Raw genomic sequence first — 17991 nt, 5'->3', positions numbered from 1 at the left:
TGGGTAGCTGTAAATATGGCTGAATACCAGCAGAGTAAATTCTGAACATTTTTCAGGAGATGCATGGCTTTCTGGGTATCTCAGGCAAATAAATCAATCATATAAAAATAATAAAATAAATCAGAAAAGTGCTTTCAAACGTATGATGAAAAACGACCAGCTGCATAAAAGATCATCTGGCATCCCACTAGGTGGAGCTATGGGCCCTGGGTACACAGGCGAGAAATCTGGTCAAGCATTTCATTAATCCCTGTGGCTCAGGAAACCCATTTATAGAATTTAAGCTCATTTGCCTCTTCCCTATTCTACGTGCAAGACTTAGCTGTTGTCCTGAGGCATTTCTGCCTTGCAACGGCATCTTTGTACAGCACAGGAGGAAAGATGTACTGTGCTAGTTGTTACTGCAAGGACATCATCAGGAAGCCAAAAGTAGCTAGGTAGAAACCAAGCTTAAAAAAAAAAAAAAGATGGAATTAAAACAAGCGGAGAACACAACGAGAAACATTAGCAACAAAGAGAGGCAACCAACTTTTTAAATTATGCAACCCTTTGTTTTGAAATAAAAAGGCAGATGAAACAACTTGTCTGAAACAATTTTCTGACTTCAGGGCTTTGGCTTCATTTTTTAACGGTTAGTAGAGTGAGGTGCATGAGTGGAGAAGATACATGAGATTTTTTAATTCATCTTTGCTGAGAGTTTTTTGTGACCACGCTGCACTACACAGGCCATGGATGGTCTGCAAAATATAGTGCTACTTCAACAGGAGGCTGAAACAGTAATCAGCATCGGTAAAACGAACACTTAACGAAGCATATTAAAAAGCAGCTCTGCAAGATTATTCTACCTTATAACTTTCATGCTACAAAGTATTGTAGACCTTCAGCACTTGGCACCCTAGCATCTTGGCATATTTTCAGAGGTGATTTCCCACGGTGACAATATACTGTGCGAGTACCCCCGGGATCCAGGTAAGGATGGTCAGGTTCTGGCATCTGGGGATACAGCGGCTCCCTAAAATTGCACAAGCTGGCTGAAACAGAACTGAAACACGGCTGGTGGGAGACTGCCAGGGACCTGGCTCTAGAGGATTTCTTGCTGTACTTGTGTGGAATACAACCCTTTGTTTGAAAATCATAGACTGCAGGCAACCCAAGTGAAGAGTTTTAGTAAGGAGCAGTTTCCAAAAGAGCATGTTTAGGATTGACAGTCGCTGAAACTTGCTGATTGACCTTGCATTTATTCTCTGAAATATGTATTTCAACAGGGAAAGGAGAAGCTGCTTATCTTGTTGACTAATTATTATGTAATTTAATTTAGCTGATTGTTCACCTTGACAGTAGATTATGCCATTCGCTCCTCAAGCTTTAAGGGCATCTATAAATATAAATATTAGTCTTCATGTTACAATAATGCCCAATATCCTACTCAAACCCAGGTCCTATCATATGCACACCAGCACTCAGATTATGAATAAAAGATCCTGTTTTAAAGAGCTTAAGGTCAGCCAGATCTGCAAAGGTTACAGATACCCAACCATCTGAGATATAACGGCATATGCTCTGTGATCCACAACGACAATTTCTGCAGTGGGCAAACAGTATTTCAGGCAGCGGTAGGTCATAATTAAAACAAAACGATAAGGAAAACATACTGACATATGGAAAACAGGCAGCACTGGATAGCCAATATGATAAATTTGAGCCAGCCAGGCTGAGAAAAGCAGATGCACAAGAGCACAAATACAAGCACATAGTGAGAACCAAGTGTTTTGGTTTATGCTGATAAAAATGAGAACATCTGAACATCCTTTCAGGCAGATGTGTTGTTCAAAGACAAAACACTCCATAAGGGGAAGCAAAATGAATCACTCACAAAAAGAAGAACTGTTGAATTCTTTTAATAACACTAGGAAAATATCATAGTATTAAAATCCTGCATGGGACTCTCAAAGGGTTATTTCGGTTGGGATTTCTGTGTTTATAAACCAAACTTTTTACCCAATTGTGTTTGTCTTTTAAATCAACTACTTCTTTAAAATGGTATTTCCAGTTAAAGCACAGCTAACCTATAAATACCTGAATACCACAACACACACTGTGTGCGTGGGGGTTGTTTAAATCTTAGCAGAAATAATGGTAAATCTATTCAACACAGGGAAGCAAATGTCGATTTGTTAAGCGGGGATGTAATAGCCAGTAAAGAATACATTGCATACATAATACAGAAGGAAAAATTATCATCTGGAATATGTGAAATTACACAGATTTTTGCACCTTAAACCTATTAGAAGTTACTCTGTTGGCCAAAACTAATCCACTGAAGAAGCAGAATGTTGGTCAGAAGTCTAACGTTTCCTGTACCAGCACAGAGAGAATATAAGCAGTCCAATGCTGTTAAAAGAAAACATGAAATCCAGCTCATGTTTCTGGTTAGGGATCAATTTCTTCAGGAACTACTGTTAACATAACATCTTCGTTACCCCTGCGTACAACCATGTTCAAAGTACTGTCCTTTTTAATAATGTCACTGACATCACTGGCTGAAGTTATCGACTGTCCATTGATGCTTATAATCACATCATTGTCCTTCAGGCCACCACTGAAAAGACAAAGAAGCAATGAATTACTATAATTGCCGTTTTACCATCATCACAATATTCTGAAAAGAAGATCACCGGATATTTCTGACTTCCTACCAGCTAGACAAAGACACAGCAGGCCCATGGGAAAAAAAAAAAAAAAAACGAGTTTATTTAGCGATGCAGATCTGCAGGTTTGACATGCCGTGCCATTCTCCACACACAGCCTGGCAGTCACTTCATCCTACCTTCGTATTTTAAACCTAAGAAGAACAACACATGCTGAGATCTAGCCCAGTCAATAGAACTGCATGGGTGTCCTTCTCCTCATCTGCCTGCTTATAGCACCCAGTAAGCCTCCTCCTGACCCAAGCACCTGACACAAACCAAAACCCCACCACCTCTGCGCACTGCAAGGCAAGAGACAGCAGAAGCGGGGCCGGCACAGCGTGGCTCCTCTGCCTGGGGCTGTCGAGATGGTTACTGGGACTGGGAAACGGGGTGTTGAGGGATGCCATCGACCAGAATGTCTTGCCCAGTCTTGCACAACAATCTGGCTCCAAGTCATGGAAATATTAACCGAGAAACCAGATCAGACATGATTCAGCCCTTCAGCATAATCCTTTTTTACAAAACCACAGAGCAGTCATAGGCCTTTTCCGCCCGCAGAAAATGCCTTACATGAGTGCCTCTTGCAAGCAGGATGCCTTGGCCAACTTTTTCAACCCACTAACAAATCTGGTTGCCTACTGAAGACATGACTTTCAGCATTCTCCTGAGAGAATCCATCCCAGATCATCCCGGTCTCTCACACCAGCAGCTTAACAGGCCTCTACCCTCAACTCAAATCCCGCACGTCTACCCAGCATGTCTACACAGGGTACAGTGGAGAGAAAACCAGGAGAATGGGGACACCCATACATAAGGGGACTACGAGTCGGGGAGAAAGAGCTGCATTTTAATTGCCAGGCCTGCCTTTGGATGGCCATCCTCTCAGTCTCTCTCTCTACATGACAAAATATGCCAGCTCCAAGCACCCGAAGTGCTGGGGCTGAGAGAGAGACACCTTCACAAGGTAGAAGCGAAACTTCTCCCTTGCCCTCCTGCACCGGTGGCCTCCAGGGCCACGGGAGCATGCACAAGCGAGCGGCTCTAATTCAGCTCTGGCATTGGTACAGCAGAAGTCTTAGAAGCGATGGCTGAGAAAAGAGAAAATTGGGTTTTCACACCCACTGACTCCTTGCCCTTTCAACCGGGAACTCTGACAGGGCTCTGCTGCAATGCGCTGACATGTCTGCATTATTGCCGATCGGGGACCCAACTAAAACCACAAACTGATTTCAAGCTGACAACCTAATAGCTATCAGATGGTCACAATTCTGTTCATTTAACATAACCAAGATAGCTAGCTAAGCACAGAACATTTTCTATTGTTACCTCTTAAGCCAGTGGCAGTGGTTTTGAGAAAAATTACTCCAACTTACGCTTCAGCTGGTGTTTCTGGAATTACTTCAATAACATAGGCCCCAGAGACAACATCAGGAAAGTCTTTATGGCGATCCTTCAGCTCTCTAGCTTTGCTGGAAAATGAAGAAACATCCATAAAAATATTTTGCCAAGATGGGGAAAAAAACATGGATTTTCACTTGGTTAACTTACTTAACATTTACTAGCTGAGGTCTTTTACACATGTTGATGTGACATCTCACAACATCTTTTAACCCTTAAAAGTAATTCAAGAATTATTATACTTTTTGCATACATACAACTTTTTAATGACTATTTCTGGCAAAGACAATCATTTCAACAGACACAGAAGATCAACTGTGTTTCTTGAAGACGTACTGTCCCATTTTCTCCTTGACCCTGGTGATAGCACAGGAAAGATGGTAACAGCAGTAGTGGAGCCCCAGGACAAATTAACAATTGCTAAATATTCTCTTCTGAAGCCTTAAGGAAAACAAAAATCCAGGGAGTTGTTTAACAACACCTCATACAAGAGCCTGCAGGAGAGTTCAACCATGTAATGGACGCACACAAAAAAGACAGCAGAAGTTAGGTGAAAGTTGTCACTTCACCTACAGTGAGGTACATGCTGCTGGCTCATTTTTCTGCTTGTTTCTGTAGGTTGTTAGATTGATCCGAATACATAAAGTGATCAGAGCTCAGTAAGGTAAAGAATTAGCATTTTTACTTACCTAGGTGTTAGAGACATCATTCGTATACCAATGTATTTCTTTTTGGTTATCGCTTTTCCTGCAAAAAGGAAAACAGGTCTTTATCAATTGCTTTTATCAAAAAGTGAGTCTTAAGGGCTGTTAGCTTTCTGTTGTGTTACTATTTTTACATTTCTCTCTTTCACAGCAGTGAAGTACATTACCTTTAGCTTGTCTGTCATGGGATTCAGTCAGGAACTTTTTGATTTTATCAGATGGGATAGCAAACGAGATCCCAGCTGTAACTTTTAACGTGTTTATTCCAATGACTTCACCATCCTGGAGAAATAAGAAATTTTTATTAGCAAATGTAAAATGTCTTGAAGAGAAAAGGATGATTTCTTCCGAGCAATCAGAAGGAAAAATTCGCATAACGCATTTTGTAGCTGGTTTTCAATTTTCCTTTTAATGTCATTTCTCTGAATCACCTACTGATATAGACAGTATTGTACAATTTTGGAAAACAGATGTGAATATTCGTATTCACACCAGCAGAAGAGAAGTCAGAGTTTGGCAGCTGTCCAGCGTGCATCAGGTTAGCACCATGCTTTACTGTGAATTTCAGCCTGTTTCTTTCAGCAAGGGTGTCTGCAAAGCATGGCACTGAGTGGCAGTTGAGGGTCTGAGTAAATATTGGATAATGATAAATAGAAAAAAAAAACCACTAAAGTTTTTCCCAGTAATGTGGCTCCAAGAGAGCTTCCCCTTCAACAGAGGTGCACAAGAAGAGCTGAGGGGTTTGCTGTTAGCAACGCCGCTAGCCCTGTTTCTCTATATACTGGAATAAGTATGAATTTTAAAATAATTTTCTATTGAAAAGTTTCTGGATGGGAAGAGGTAACAGCAGCTTCTGACCTATTCAACACAAAAACCACCCAACTTTTGAAAACATTTAAAAAGCAGGTTACTAGTGCTGAAGTCGTACTGCGAGCTGGGTTGAAAAAAGTCACCAAATCCCTAAAGCAGAAACTTTGACAGGCGTTCTTCCCGTCTGTGCCGTCCCATGCTGAGGACAACTGCCTCTCCTCTGCCAGTCCCCAGCCACGAGCTCTCACACAGCAGTCTGGTTTTGAAACCTGCCTCAGTTGTTCTCCCTTGGGCTTATCCACAGCTGCTGTTAAGGAAGCTCTGACTACTTTCTACATTATCAGCAAATAAAAGCCCTAATATGCTGGTAAATGTGTGGGGTTTTCTACCCTGTCAACGCAATTCGAAATAAAGGGGCAGATATGTTTTGAACCATTAAACTGAGCTTCAGTATGCAAAAGTACCCCACAGTTTTTAGCTGCACGGTACACTGAGTGCAAAAACCTCCAATTTAAAATGTGCTTTTTACTTTTTGAAAGGCACAAGCAAATTATTTGGGAATTACACTTGTTCAAAACTATGCAAACTATAAACACCTTAAATATTGAAATCCTAGTGTAGCTTGAGAATTGCCAACATAAACACAGACAAGTGATTAGTAAGAACCATGTGAATTTTGTGTAGTCAGCCAAATATCAAAAGCTCTGAATCACACTTTTGGTGTGCTTGGTTTGTTTTTAAGCTAAAAAGTAACAAGCTTCACATTAAGCAAACTTAAAGAAACTTACCAGATTTACTAAGGGTCCTCCAGAGTTTCCATACTGAAAATAAATATGGCAAGAACATGTTTTAATATCTACTTTTTTTAATCCATGGTAAGCAAAACATTCAAGAAATTTTTGAAACGTTTCTGTACCAATTTTTCATTGTTTATTAAATACATGTAATAGAATGCTTTTAAAATCCCTAACCATCACTTAACATTCCCCCTTTTAGCTGAGCTTTGCAAATACTTTGTTCTTCTTCTCTTGCCAAAATAACTTAAGAAATTTGAGTTTTTTCTTTGGTTTTAATAGCACCACACCAGCAACTTACAAGATTTTAATACAGCTCCAGGAGCTGTCAGTGAAGATCCCTTACAAGGCCAACAGTAGAAAAAAATAAACTATTGTTTTGCTTTAATGCAGAAACAAACTTGAATTCTTAAAGTAAGCTTGGCTTCTTTTTAGAAAGAATGATGGATTTTGAAAAGATACTTATTCGCCAGAGAATACTGCCTCCTCCTTTGCAATCTGTAGAAGTTTTGAAGAGAAGGCAGACATTGTACTTGGTGTGGTCCCTTCGGGGGTTTTTTTTAATAACAATCAAGTACTGCTGCCCTGCAGATGTCCAGATTTGCAGGGATAAAAGAAAAGTCAGCTCTGCTCACTGTTCTTAAGAACTATATTACTGATGAAATTTTCAAAGCAACTATTCAAGAAATTTAAGAGGTCAGCAGGACAAGGCTCAAAGCAGGACATACATTGATGATGGCATCTGTCTGAATATAATCCATATCGGAGTTGCGGAGCCCCAGCTCCTTTCCTCCACGCTGCGTGGTACTAACAATCCCCGTTGTCACCGTGTTTTGAAGTGAAAATGGACTTCCAATTGCAACCACAAATTCTCCTGGCCTCAAGTCTCCAGACTGACCAAGTAGAAGTACTGGCAATTTACCCTACAAATGGAAAAGAAAAAAAGAAAAAAATCAGATGTTGTTAAGACATTACTATGCAGGTAGAAAAAATTCTTCACCACCAAGAATCATGAATAAAGCAGAGGAAAAAAAGAGGCTTTTATCGCTTGGGAATTTGGCTTGCTCTTTTTATGTTGGATATTTCACGTGGCTATGTGCAGAAATGAACACCTGATCTAAAGAGTGCTATTTAGGCTGTAGGAGTGCTTTTTCCACAACAGGTACCCATTAAATCAAAAACAATGCAAGACCAAAGGAATATTTACGCACTGTTGTACAAAACAAACATTTGATGATACCACGAATGAGTTGTTTCCAACGGTTTCTTGAAGTAATTAGACAACAGATGTTGATGTAAAAATAATAAATTGTTTAAGGGTGAACACTAAAGAGTCATGAAAGCTACAACCAAAGTGTATCAAACAAACATATGCGTAGTTTAAAGCATTTCATCTTCTTGTAAGACACAAGCTAATGTTTCATCTCCCTTATTGCTTAATGGACTCTCTCTTCTAAACAGCTAGAGTTCCTCCTACATACACTGGGTGTCTTCTTCTGAAGATGTTAAGATTTAAAGACTTTATAGTAGTTTTCTTTTATGACAGAAAGGGATAGTATACTTTCCTTTCAAGATTTTATCTCTAAACATGAACTATTACATTATTAAAGATCTTCCCACTGACACAGAAAACATTCCTAAATCCAGCAATTACAGCAATTAAAAAAAAAAAAAAAAAAGCAAAGGTTGGATCTAAACACCCTTGCCAATGCAATGGATCAAGGGAACTCGGCATTGTTTCTCCAAGACATCTGTAGAGGAGCTGCACTGGCTGCTGCTTAACAGATGGTTCACAGTAGACCAGAACCCCCCCCCCTCCAAGAGCAGCGATCAGAAAATGGCAGGGAAGTCCCCAGGGCCTCCTGCTCACAAAGCAATTAAGGGCATTCTGCAACAGACAGCATTTCAAAGAAATACTTTGCCTTTTTTTATCATCTGCTTGTAAAATATGCATTGGGCTTCACTTCTTTGCTTCACATCTTTAAAAGTCACTCTTTACCCTTTCAGTGATGTTGCACATTTTTTAATTCTTTCAAGTTTAGCCTAAATGACCTTGATCCTTTCCAGGTATTTAACCATTGCACTAGACCGCTTCCATTCCTATCAACGGACTAGGACATGTATAATTCGAGGTTTCAACTTTAGCCTTTTTCAGGATTAGAAAGGTACTGAACCCTAAATCAAACCAGAATTCTCCCAAGACCTATCATTTGCTTGGTAGACTTAACTTACAGATAGGTTTCCTACACGATCACCTAACTTCAAAATTCTTTCCTCTGCTCAAGAAACGCAGCCCCAAAGAGAAAAAGGCATTAGTATAAACTTCCAAACTAGGCCGGTGATTCTAGATGCAGTAGATGCCCAAGCTATGGATTAACCAATTTTCAAATGGGTAACATACACTTTTAATAAACATGGAGGTACCTTTGGGGTGTTCTTGAGCTCCCTAAAATGAAGGTGAAAATTGGCTTAGTACCCTTCCTTGTAATTCACTCCTTCCTGGAAACACGTAAAGGTGCCTTTTTAGCCCATTCCTGTTCCAGAGCACACAAGTTACAGGCTACATAATGGGATCATAAAGGTGCACCGTGTGCTCGCGTAGCAAAGACACAGGAAGTATTTAGTATGCCCTGATTATCTGTACATATTCCCAAGTTAGTGATAACTTTGCTTTAAAAGTTAACAAAAGCTGAATCACTTCTAAATTTTGGCAAAAAAGTGAAAATACTACAAGTGTTTAAATTGGAAATCAAGAGCTAGCTCTTCAGCTGTCTTTTTTCATCAGCACCTCAAAAGCATGTATCAGTGATTCACCCCTTGGGACAAAAATCCACTAATCTAAACTAAACCAAATGCATGTGGCTTTGTATTTTTCACCTACAGTTTTATTTCAAGTGTCCTAGGAGATGCACAATGTCCACAAGTAAAAAAAAAAAGAAGACACCAGTCGTGTCACTATGTGCTGGTGATGATACAGAAGTTACTGCTCTAATATTTTACAAGCCTGGTTCTGAGTATCCTTTATCCGACTTCGCTACAATCCCACCAGCAAAATTTTACTGAGATGAACATGTTGTTTCAATAAAACTCATTGCCAAATCCCAGACAGGATCAGATACTCTGTGGAAACTTCATCTTTCGGTCTCAAGACTGCAAGAAAATAATTAACCAACTGCTTGTTAAACAGAATCAGTTGGAAGAGCAACGGAATCGGCAATATGGGAAAGAGAAAAAAACATTTCCCTTTCTAATTATCTTTCAAGGAGAGCTTTCCCAAGCAGCAATGCCCTACTATTAAGAAATAATTATCTGTATCGCTATCAGTGCCACAGCCATGGATAAACCCATCTAAAGCTGTGGTTTGATTCTGAGAAGGATCTAAGGGCTATACCGAGCTTCCCCATCTTGTCCACAACACAGCAAACGAGCAGCAACATCCCAGGCCAGCTCCTACATCAGACCTGACTCCAAGGCTCCCCTCCAGTACAGCAGGACAGAGGCAGCTACGCTTAGCTGTGCTGGGAAGCACGCAGCGTATGCAGCGAACGGCTCCATATGGGTATTGTTTGGACAGAGGGAGCACCCTGGCCCTTCCTTGTCTCCAGATGCTATTAAGCTTACGTAGCACGTGTTTTCAAGATGCCGTTGATCAAGCAGCGCATCTCTTTCTGGCACGGCTTTGCCTTGTTTCACAAAGGAAAAAAAAAAAAAAGGGCAAAAAGTGTCTTTTATTTATATGCCAGTGCACTGAAAACACATACTTCATAGAGAAAGAGGACACAATAAATAAATGAAATGGATGAGAGATTGAAAAAAAGAAAAAAAATCTTTCATTAATAGAGACATAAGATCGGTTCCATACAAAGTTAAGATTTATACAATGTTCCTGAGTTACAAAAACAGTCACGAAGCCAAAATCGCATTTGGCAGCAGAAAGAAAAAACATGGAACAATCTCTGACTAATACAATTATTTCTGATTGTGCTGAGTTTTCAAGCCTGTGCCTATACCAGCCAGACTTCAGCTGAGAGCCTAGCACTGTATGGATTGGCGTGGGTCATCTCTGTGATTCACCACGCCTTCTGGAAAGAGTTAGGCTAACCTCTCGTTTGCTAGCAACAAAAATCTGCAAAAATTGCCTTGCTCTGCATGAAAACTAGCTTTGGAAAATGTGCTTTCTATGCAGTATGCTTCTAGAAAAGACACAGCCTTATGCAAAAATACACTATCTCAAAATAACTACAAGCATAGTTATTTGCTGTATTGTGTTCACCAAGGCAATGAATTTTTACCCGTTGTGTAGCCCCCCCAGGTGTCTTTGCACACCCCAGAACAAGGAGGATGCTCAGCACGCTTCATGAGGAGCTACAGAGCCCTGGAGTCTACGAGGTAAAGGAAAGGCAGGGGGGTTCACATAGCTTTGGAAACACTTTCTTATAGCGTATCTGCACCACGCTGCAAAATTAACACCATTGCATGTAAATATTCAGAACTAAACTTTCAATTATTAAATATATATATAAATATATAAACAAGTATTTATTTACTCTGGGGGCAGGGGAGGGGTTGGAAGTGAAATTAGTGCAAATCCAAAAAACTGCCTGGGTACCAAACGGTGAGTACGTCCTCCTGCAGCCCTGCCAGGGGCCCTGCTGGTGCCCTCACTCGCCTCCACCTCAAGCCCTGGGCTAGTTCTAGGGCTGGTTCAAGTGCCTGGGTGCCGGACCCTTCATACCCATGCTTAAATGGACACTCTTCAATTCTCACACAACATCTGATGGTCTCAAGGGTGACGTAGCTACTGCTACAACTCGTGATCCTCTTCGGTTAACTACAGATTTGCCACAGCAGTTAAACTCCCGGGCAAGCTAGCATGCCTCGCAGTGTGATGAACAGAGAGGCAGAAACACCCAGCGCCTAAACCCAGCTTTCCCAGTGACTCACTGCATGACCTTGGGCGACACATAACTTCTTTTCTTTCCCTCCATTTTTCATTTGATTAACCCTCGGGCTTCTGCCGGGATCAGCGTTGGCTGAGCGAGACAAATCTGCGAGCACCCAGAAATAGGACCAAACATGCAAAACCATAAGTGGCACATGACTCACTGTTTACGCCCAGCCGGAGAGGGAGCCATTAATTAGCGTTAATATTTTAAGCCTTTCTCATCCCGAAGCGCTCCACACATTTTAATATAGGGATTTGACTCAGGCCCTGGGTAAACAGAACTCCCACGAAACAGCGAGCCGCGCGCCGCCACGGGAGGTGGTTTATCCAGCAACAAAACGCAGCTATCAGTGGGTGGGAGGCAGCAGCTCGGCACAGGAGGCCGGGACACGCATGGAAGAGGCCAGGACATGCACGGAAAAGGCCAGGACACGCACGGAGAAGGCCGGGACACGCACGGAGAAGGCACACACATTCAGCAAGAGGCCAGATGTTGGCCTGGTACGCATTATTAGCCACATAACTCGAGTCGGGCAGAGGACCATAAGCAGTAGGTGTTTCGGTTGGAAGCTTTTCATCCGTGAAATACATGAATCTGCCTCTAAGCTGGTACAGAAAGAAAGTAAATCCCCTCTCTGCATGATCATCCCCTTAGCTCGTGGCAGGAAGACCATGAATGTGCAGAAAACGGTTTGCAGTTCAATAAGCCGATGGAGACGAATGTTCTGAGCTCAATTTGTGTTAAAAACTGACAGATTGCCTTCATGCTTTCTATTTTCAGGTCAAAAAGAAACAGATGTTTGTATGGTACACTAATTCAGCTGTACGTAACTCTGGCAAAACATGCAACTTCCCTGGGAATTGCATTTCTGTTCTCATTAGTGGAACTATTTAACTTTCAGAATATGTTATAGCGAAAAAACAAACACAGGCCATGAGCATAAAAAAATGTAGAGTGCCATCTACAATCTAGAAACTGCTTGACAAAATGCCAAAGAAAATGAAAAACCAAACTGAAAGCATTACAAGTCTCTGAAAGTATTTCATCTATAGTTAGAAAAACAAAACCAAGTCTCCTTATCTAAATATAGAGCATGGGAAGCTTGTAGAAAAAAAAAATGAAAAAAAAAAAGGAGAGGCAAAGCATAGTTTTGCTATGTCACTGGAATTTCAATTACCTGGAAAGATGCTGCTGTTCTTCCTTAAAATAAAGTGTAGCAGGAGTAAAAGCTATGTTCGTCCAGCCGTTCTTGCAGAGGCAGTTAGCTGCGCTGCATGCACGGCTGTTTTCAATGTGCACGGAAGGAAGCACTGTAGCACATCATGAATATGGTAACATTTTCTGTACCTAAGACAGAAACTGGAATACTAACACAAAAAACTCCTGTAGAGGCGGGAGAGGGGCACAGGGCAGGGGGCAGGATGAGGGCTGTGGCGCTGGAAAGCAGCAAAGCCCCAGAAGCAAGCACTTCGCCATATGGAGCGCAGGAGCAGAGCATCGTCCCCACGCTGCTGCCCACCCTGAGGAGCACCAAGGAGCTAGCATCCAAGCTTTTCACGTGCTAGCTCATTTCCATGGCTCCTGAAGACTTCTGGAAGCAATAAGAGGGCTTCCTGATGGGAGACTCAAGAGGAAGCAATGCAATATCCAGCGACAGATTTCAAAGTCAAAAGGCATTTGAGAAAAGCCACTTACATCTGGAATTCAAGTAGCTTGGTTTTACAAAATGTGGGCTTTTAAAATATTGATACATAAACAGGAAAGTTTGCTTTCCAGCTTCCTCCAGTTTGTACACACAGGGAAAGAAGCAAATCCCCTCTGACCACAAGGACACAGACGCTGCATTGCCTCACGAAACCGCTGAAGGAATGAGGGCAGGTCCTGTTGATTTAAAAGCGTCAAACCAAGTGGTTATTAGTAAGATGCTGGAAGGAAACATAAGCGAAAGGGCCACAAATTAGAGGTCGGTCCCAAACTCATTAATGCTTTATCACTTAGGTGCCAAATTCTTTCTAAGATGCCAAAAGAAAAATACCTGGTCACGCGGGGGAAGGAAAACCTCCAGACCTCAGCACATTTCCGTGACACAGGGGCTGTGTCAGAGTCGGTGGCAAGTGCCTCACGGCTGGTTTTGAAGTGTGCAGGTAGAAGACACACCTCAAAACAAAGTAATTCACAGTGCTCCCTCCTGCACCTGCTGCCAAACCATCAGCACCTGCTACAGGGATCAATCATCCCTGCAGGCAGAGGCAAATTTGGAGGGGTGAAGTGGGTCTCCAGACAAAAGCCACCTCCACTTTCCCCTGTGGATGTGGGTGAGGGCACGGGTCACATAAACCTCCCTCCTTTAACCCCGACACTGTACGTCAGACCACCCTAAAAGTTTTTCCTCCTCCTCTGGTGTTTACGGTTTTCAGCAGCCGTATCACACGTCGTTCCCATTTAGCGACATGGCAGTTATTTGTCTTAAGACGAATTTCATAATCAAGCTCTGCTAGCTCGAAAGCATCTGTTTGCTTCGGAGTGTTGTGCAACACTTTTCACGGGTTTTATGCTCCTTGCAGTATCCCATGTGCCACACAGGACGGATTATTTCACTAGTCTCTGCCTATGCTGCCAAAGTCCTCATTTTTCTAGGGAAGTTTTATAAATTTGGGAGTTTGTATCCAAATTGTCTGCAACTGTGCAGTTTCTTTCTATTATTGCTGTTTCCTCAATGCTGCTCACATTTGAAAGGACATTCCTCCCTGCTGTAGAGTTACATTGCCTTCAAGTTTAACACAGCTGACCCCAACCTTGCTTCCTACTTTTAACACTTCAGCAAACTGCTGTGTTTCACCATGGACACAAGAAATACAGTTTCTCTCTTTTATAGATTGTGAAAATGAACCTACTTTAGAATTAGAAGAACAATCCTAAGATCTCTGTTCCTCGTTGACTTCACTATGTTTTTCAATGAGAAGAATTTAGTCAGGGAAACTTCCTCCTTACTGGTGCCCCAGTCGTCTTTTAATTTCCTATTCTACTCAGAAAAACCAAAGTAGTTCTAGTACTGTCTTTGGCCAGATGTTCACAGCTTAAAGAAAAACAGAGTGCATGCTGCTGCAAAATTTTAACGGTTTTAGGAATACCAGCTGACAGCCTAGACTCATACTTCAAGCCCAGCTCTGTTCCTAACCACAGAGGCATTCTTCATCCTTTGGATCCTGCCTTAACATGCTACAGAAAAATAGGAAAAAAATTTTACATCTTTGATGGCACCTTCACATAGTTTATTCAAAAAAGAAAGACTTTGTCTCTTACTTCAGAAAAAGCGTTAGGGGTGGTTTTCATGTCCTATCTAAATTTTTAAGGGGTTATTTGTACCACCTTCTTTAGTCATCAAATAAATCTGAGCTTCCAACAGATTATCCTGAGATGCAACGGGCAGGGGGAAGGGAGGAACAATACAGAAGGTAGAGTTGTACAACTGATAGGAAACTTACCAAGGGTACAGCAGACTATGGATATAACCTTGCATTGTCTAATTTTGAGCAGAGACATGATATTTGATCTCCTGCTACCCAGATGGATGTGCTAAGTTGACATCATACGAGGAAGGCAGCAGGGGCCCGCTCATTTCCTTATGCAAGAGTCCAGCCTCCAGGCATCAAGACACTTCCCAACACTCATTAGTTCATTAAAATCAACGCTTTTTCTCACAGAAAATGATGTTAAAGTGCTGATCCCTCCTTCCCCCAAACAAGAAATATCTAGGTGATTTAGCTCATGATGGCTCTAAGACAGAAAACATTCCCTGCCTTAAAGAATTTGCAAGTATGTGTGAGTGAATTAGGTTGCAATGCTCATAATCTGAAGCATGCGCTATGTTGGCCAGCTTCGGAAGTCAGAGCATCAAGCCAAAAACACCATCTTGTGTCTTGAGCTAGCAAGCTGTATACAGAGAACTATGAATTTTTGAAGATTTTCTTTTTCTTTTTTTTTTAAGGGAAAAAAGAGGTAAAAGCGACTGCTTGTCAGATCAAAAATCATCTACTCATTTCTGTTCCATGACTGAACAACATAGGAGGATAATAACCTGGAACGATAAACACTTGTAAAATGACCGTTCGTTGGTGTGCCATTTGCAAAGCAGGGCCACAGTTATGTTCAAATATTAAACTGATGGAATAAAACTGTGACTATCACTTAATTACATAGCTGCAATTTTTTAGGTTATTTTTTTAAAGATGAGTCTATCATCTTGCAACAACTAGAATCACCAATTCAAAAGTCCTGCTTAGCAGTGGTTTCCACCACAGGCAACTAATCTGGTTGCATTCTGTTTCTTCCAAGCTGCTTCCAGTCTTCCAGATTCTCCCTTCCCGCAAGCAGCTGATGGAGCTGCAAAAGTGGGAAGAGGAGAGCAGAAGAGCCAGGCTCTTCTTGAGACCGTGCCCACAAGGAGTCTGCAGAAGCCTTCCTGGGTCCTTAAGCGCTCACTGTTTGCACAAGTGAGGTCTGTTATGTTTTGGGGTTATTTTGTTGTTTTGTTTAGAATGTGCTCAGGCTCTTCCATTAGGCATCCTAGTGCCAGGGAAATGTTGGAGCAATTTCTTTAGAGTATCAGATAACACAAAACTCTGTCAGTTGTCTTCTGATGGCCTCAAAACAATCTGTTGCATCAGTTCAATGTCTCTCCTCTCTCTCTAACTTAGCAGCTTCTTTCTCTGAAGTTTACTTTCCTATCACCGTTTAAGCCCTTTTCTTCTCACCACTCCTTTCTGTTTTCCTTTAATATTGTGCTACCAATTTTAAATCACTTCTCCAGCTGCCCCTTCCATCCCTGCCATATCTCACTCAGCCTAAAACTGTCAATTCTCATCCTGGGGATCTTTCCCCTTGCTTTGTCAATGTTTTCAATCTGCTGACCTGCTTTTGCTTATTTCACTATAAAATAAGGAAATAAACAATTGGTAAATATTTAAATAGGTTGCCATGCTGCTGTTACGCAGCTTTTAAATAAGAAAAATAAGACAGAGCCTTTAAATTACAAAAGTAGCAAGGGAGCAGCAGGAGTACTTCATCTCTTGGGTCATCCAAGAGTTCTGCATCAGACGTCCGAGTTAGTCATGAACTCTGGAACAAACACTTCTGACCTCGCTGGGGAATAGGTCTGAACTAAAACAACCCTGCAAGATCTACACATTTTTGAGTCAAGTATTTCACACAGCATATTATTGCCCACTAAATTTGGAGGTTATTAACTAAGTCTAAACAAGGGAAACCAATATGAGCAGAACCTCAAGCAATCACATGCATCTAACTTCATCTACAGCATGCAGGCGTATTTCAACACAGTATTCCACTTGCACTACACATGTGCAGAACAACATGACGATATTTCTACTGTTGCTGAGAGCCACAAGCCTGATATGGCTGAAGACTACTGCTGGGAAGTTGTGTTCTGTTTTGTTCTGAAAGCCACCTGCAGTGGAAGAGCACCTTTCCAAGCTGGCTTTAAACTGAATGTTCAAGATACTTCCTAGGATACTTTCCCATTTCAATGTCTACATCTGTGCGGTAAAGTCCTTCAGGCGCACAAACTTATCTCCTAAAAGCAATTTGGCAACTTCATTATAGGCACATGAGAAAGACTAATACCTCTCTCTACCAAGCGCAAGGAAACAACCCCCCACACACAAAAATTTCCTCTCAGAGCAAGAGAGTTACATTAGCCAAAGCACGTGTAGATCAACCAGTAAACTACATTGTTGGTTTTTATTTTGAGGATGCACGCAAAAGTGACAGGTGCTTGCTTGCATTACACAGAGAGGTCAGAAAATAAACCACTAGCAATCACAAACTTGGCTTTTAAAAAATGCACATCCACCCTATTAGCTTTGAGGCTGGTTAAAACTCACACCGCCGAACTATTGCTCTCTCATTTAAATATCAAAATCAGCAATAGCTTTTAGAAAAGTATGTTAAGAGGAATAAAATGTCTCTTGCTCACTGTCCTCACTCACCTGAGCATCTATTTTAATTAGTGCAATGTCAGCTTTTTCATCAACATCTTTAATTTTAGCTTCGTATGTTTCACCGTTCTTCAGTTCCACCTTCACCCTGTTTTTGTTGGTGACTACGTGGGCGTTTGTCACTATCAGTCCGTCTTCTGAGACGATGAACCCTGAGCCACTGGCAACAGGAATCTCCCTCTTCGAATAAGGAAGTCTAAAAGACACGGGAAATAAATATTTTTCTCTGCAAAAGGGTGCAAGATCACATATCATTCCAAATAATACAAAGCCAAAAAGAATGTGGTGTTTTTTATGCTTTTGAATATCTGCTATTACTTGCTGTCGTTAACAAGATAATGTACATGCATTAGTTTAATTTTTACTTATTTATTTTGCCAGGATTCTTAAATTATCTTTAATTCTTACACATGCCATATCTATCAGCTCAGAAACCTCTGTGCTCTTCCATATCATTAATTAACATTTCTGGCACAAAGTCAGCTGTTTTCAGGAATACAAAATCAAAACCGGGCATCTTGTTTACTTGCGAAATAATTCAATGTGAACCACAGCAGGAGCTATCTTCTCCACCACATCTGCAATAAAGTTGTATTTATGCCGCAGGCTATTAGGATGTTCTTGGCCTGAAA

At 41.3% G+C, this 17991-nt stretch overlaps 1 protein-coding gene across 1 annotated transcript in view; it reads right to left on the bottom strand.

The window, feature by feature from the left end:
• Positions 1–1882: 1882 nt before the first annotated feature.
• The window catches only part of HTRA1 (HtrA serine peptidase 1), a 31217-nt gene continuing 15108 nt past the window's right edge, over positions 1883–17991 (bottom strand). Inside the window, exons 2-9 of the mRNA XM_080598674.1 lie at positions 17886–17985; positions 17351–17555; positions 7125–7319; positions 6391–6423; positions 4960–5074; positions 4778–4835; positions 4064–4159; positions 1883–2599 (exon numbers count right to left, since the gene is read on the bottom strand). Coding sequence (XP_080454800.1) covers positions 2431–2599; positions 4064–4159; positions 4778–4835; positions 4960–5074; positions 6391–6423; positions 7125–7319; positions 17351–17555; positions 17886–17985 — 971 coding nt within the window. The 3' untranslated portion in view covers positions 1883–2430. The remainder of the gene's footprint in view (positions 2600–4063; positions 4160–4777; positions 4836–4959; positions 5075–6390; positions 6424–7124; positions 7320–17350; positions 17556–17885; positions 17986–17991) is intronic.

This window comes from Anser brachyrhynchus (genome assembly GCF_964034855.1).
Source record: "Anser brachyrhynchus genome assembly, chromosome: 6".
NCBI classification, from domain to species: Eukaryota; Metazoa; Chordata; class Aves; order Anseriformes; family Anatidae; genus Anser; species Anser brachyrhynchus.
Note: the sequence above shows the minus strand (reverse complement) of the source record. Positions and strands in the feature narration are given on the sequence as shown.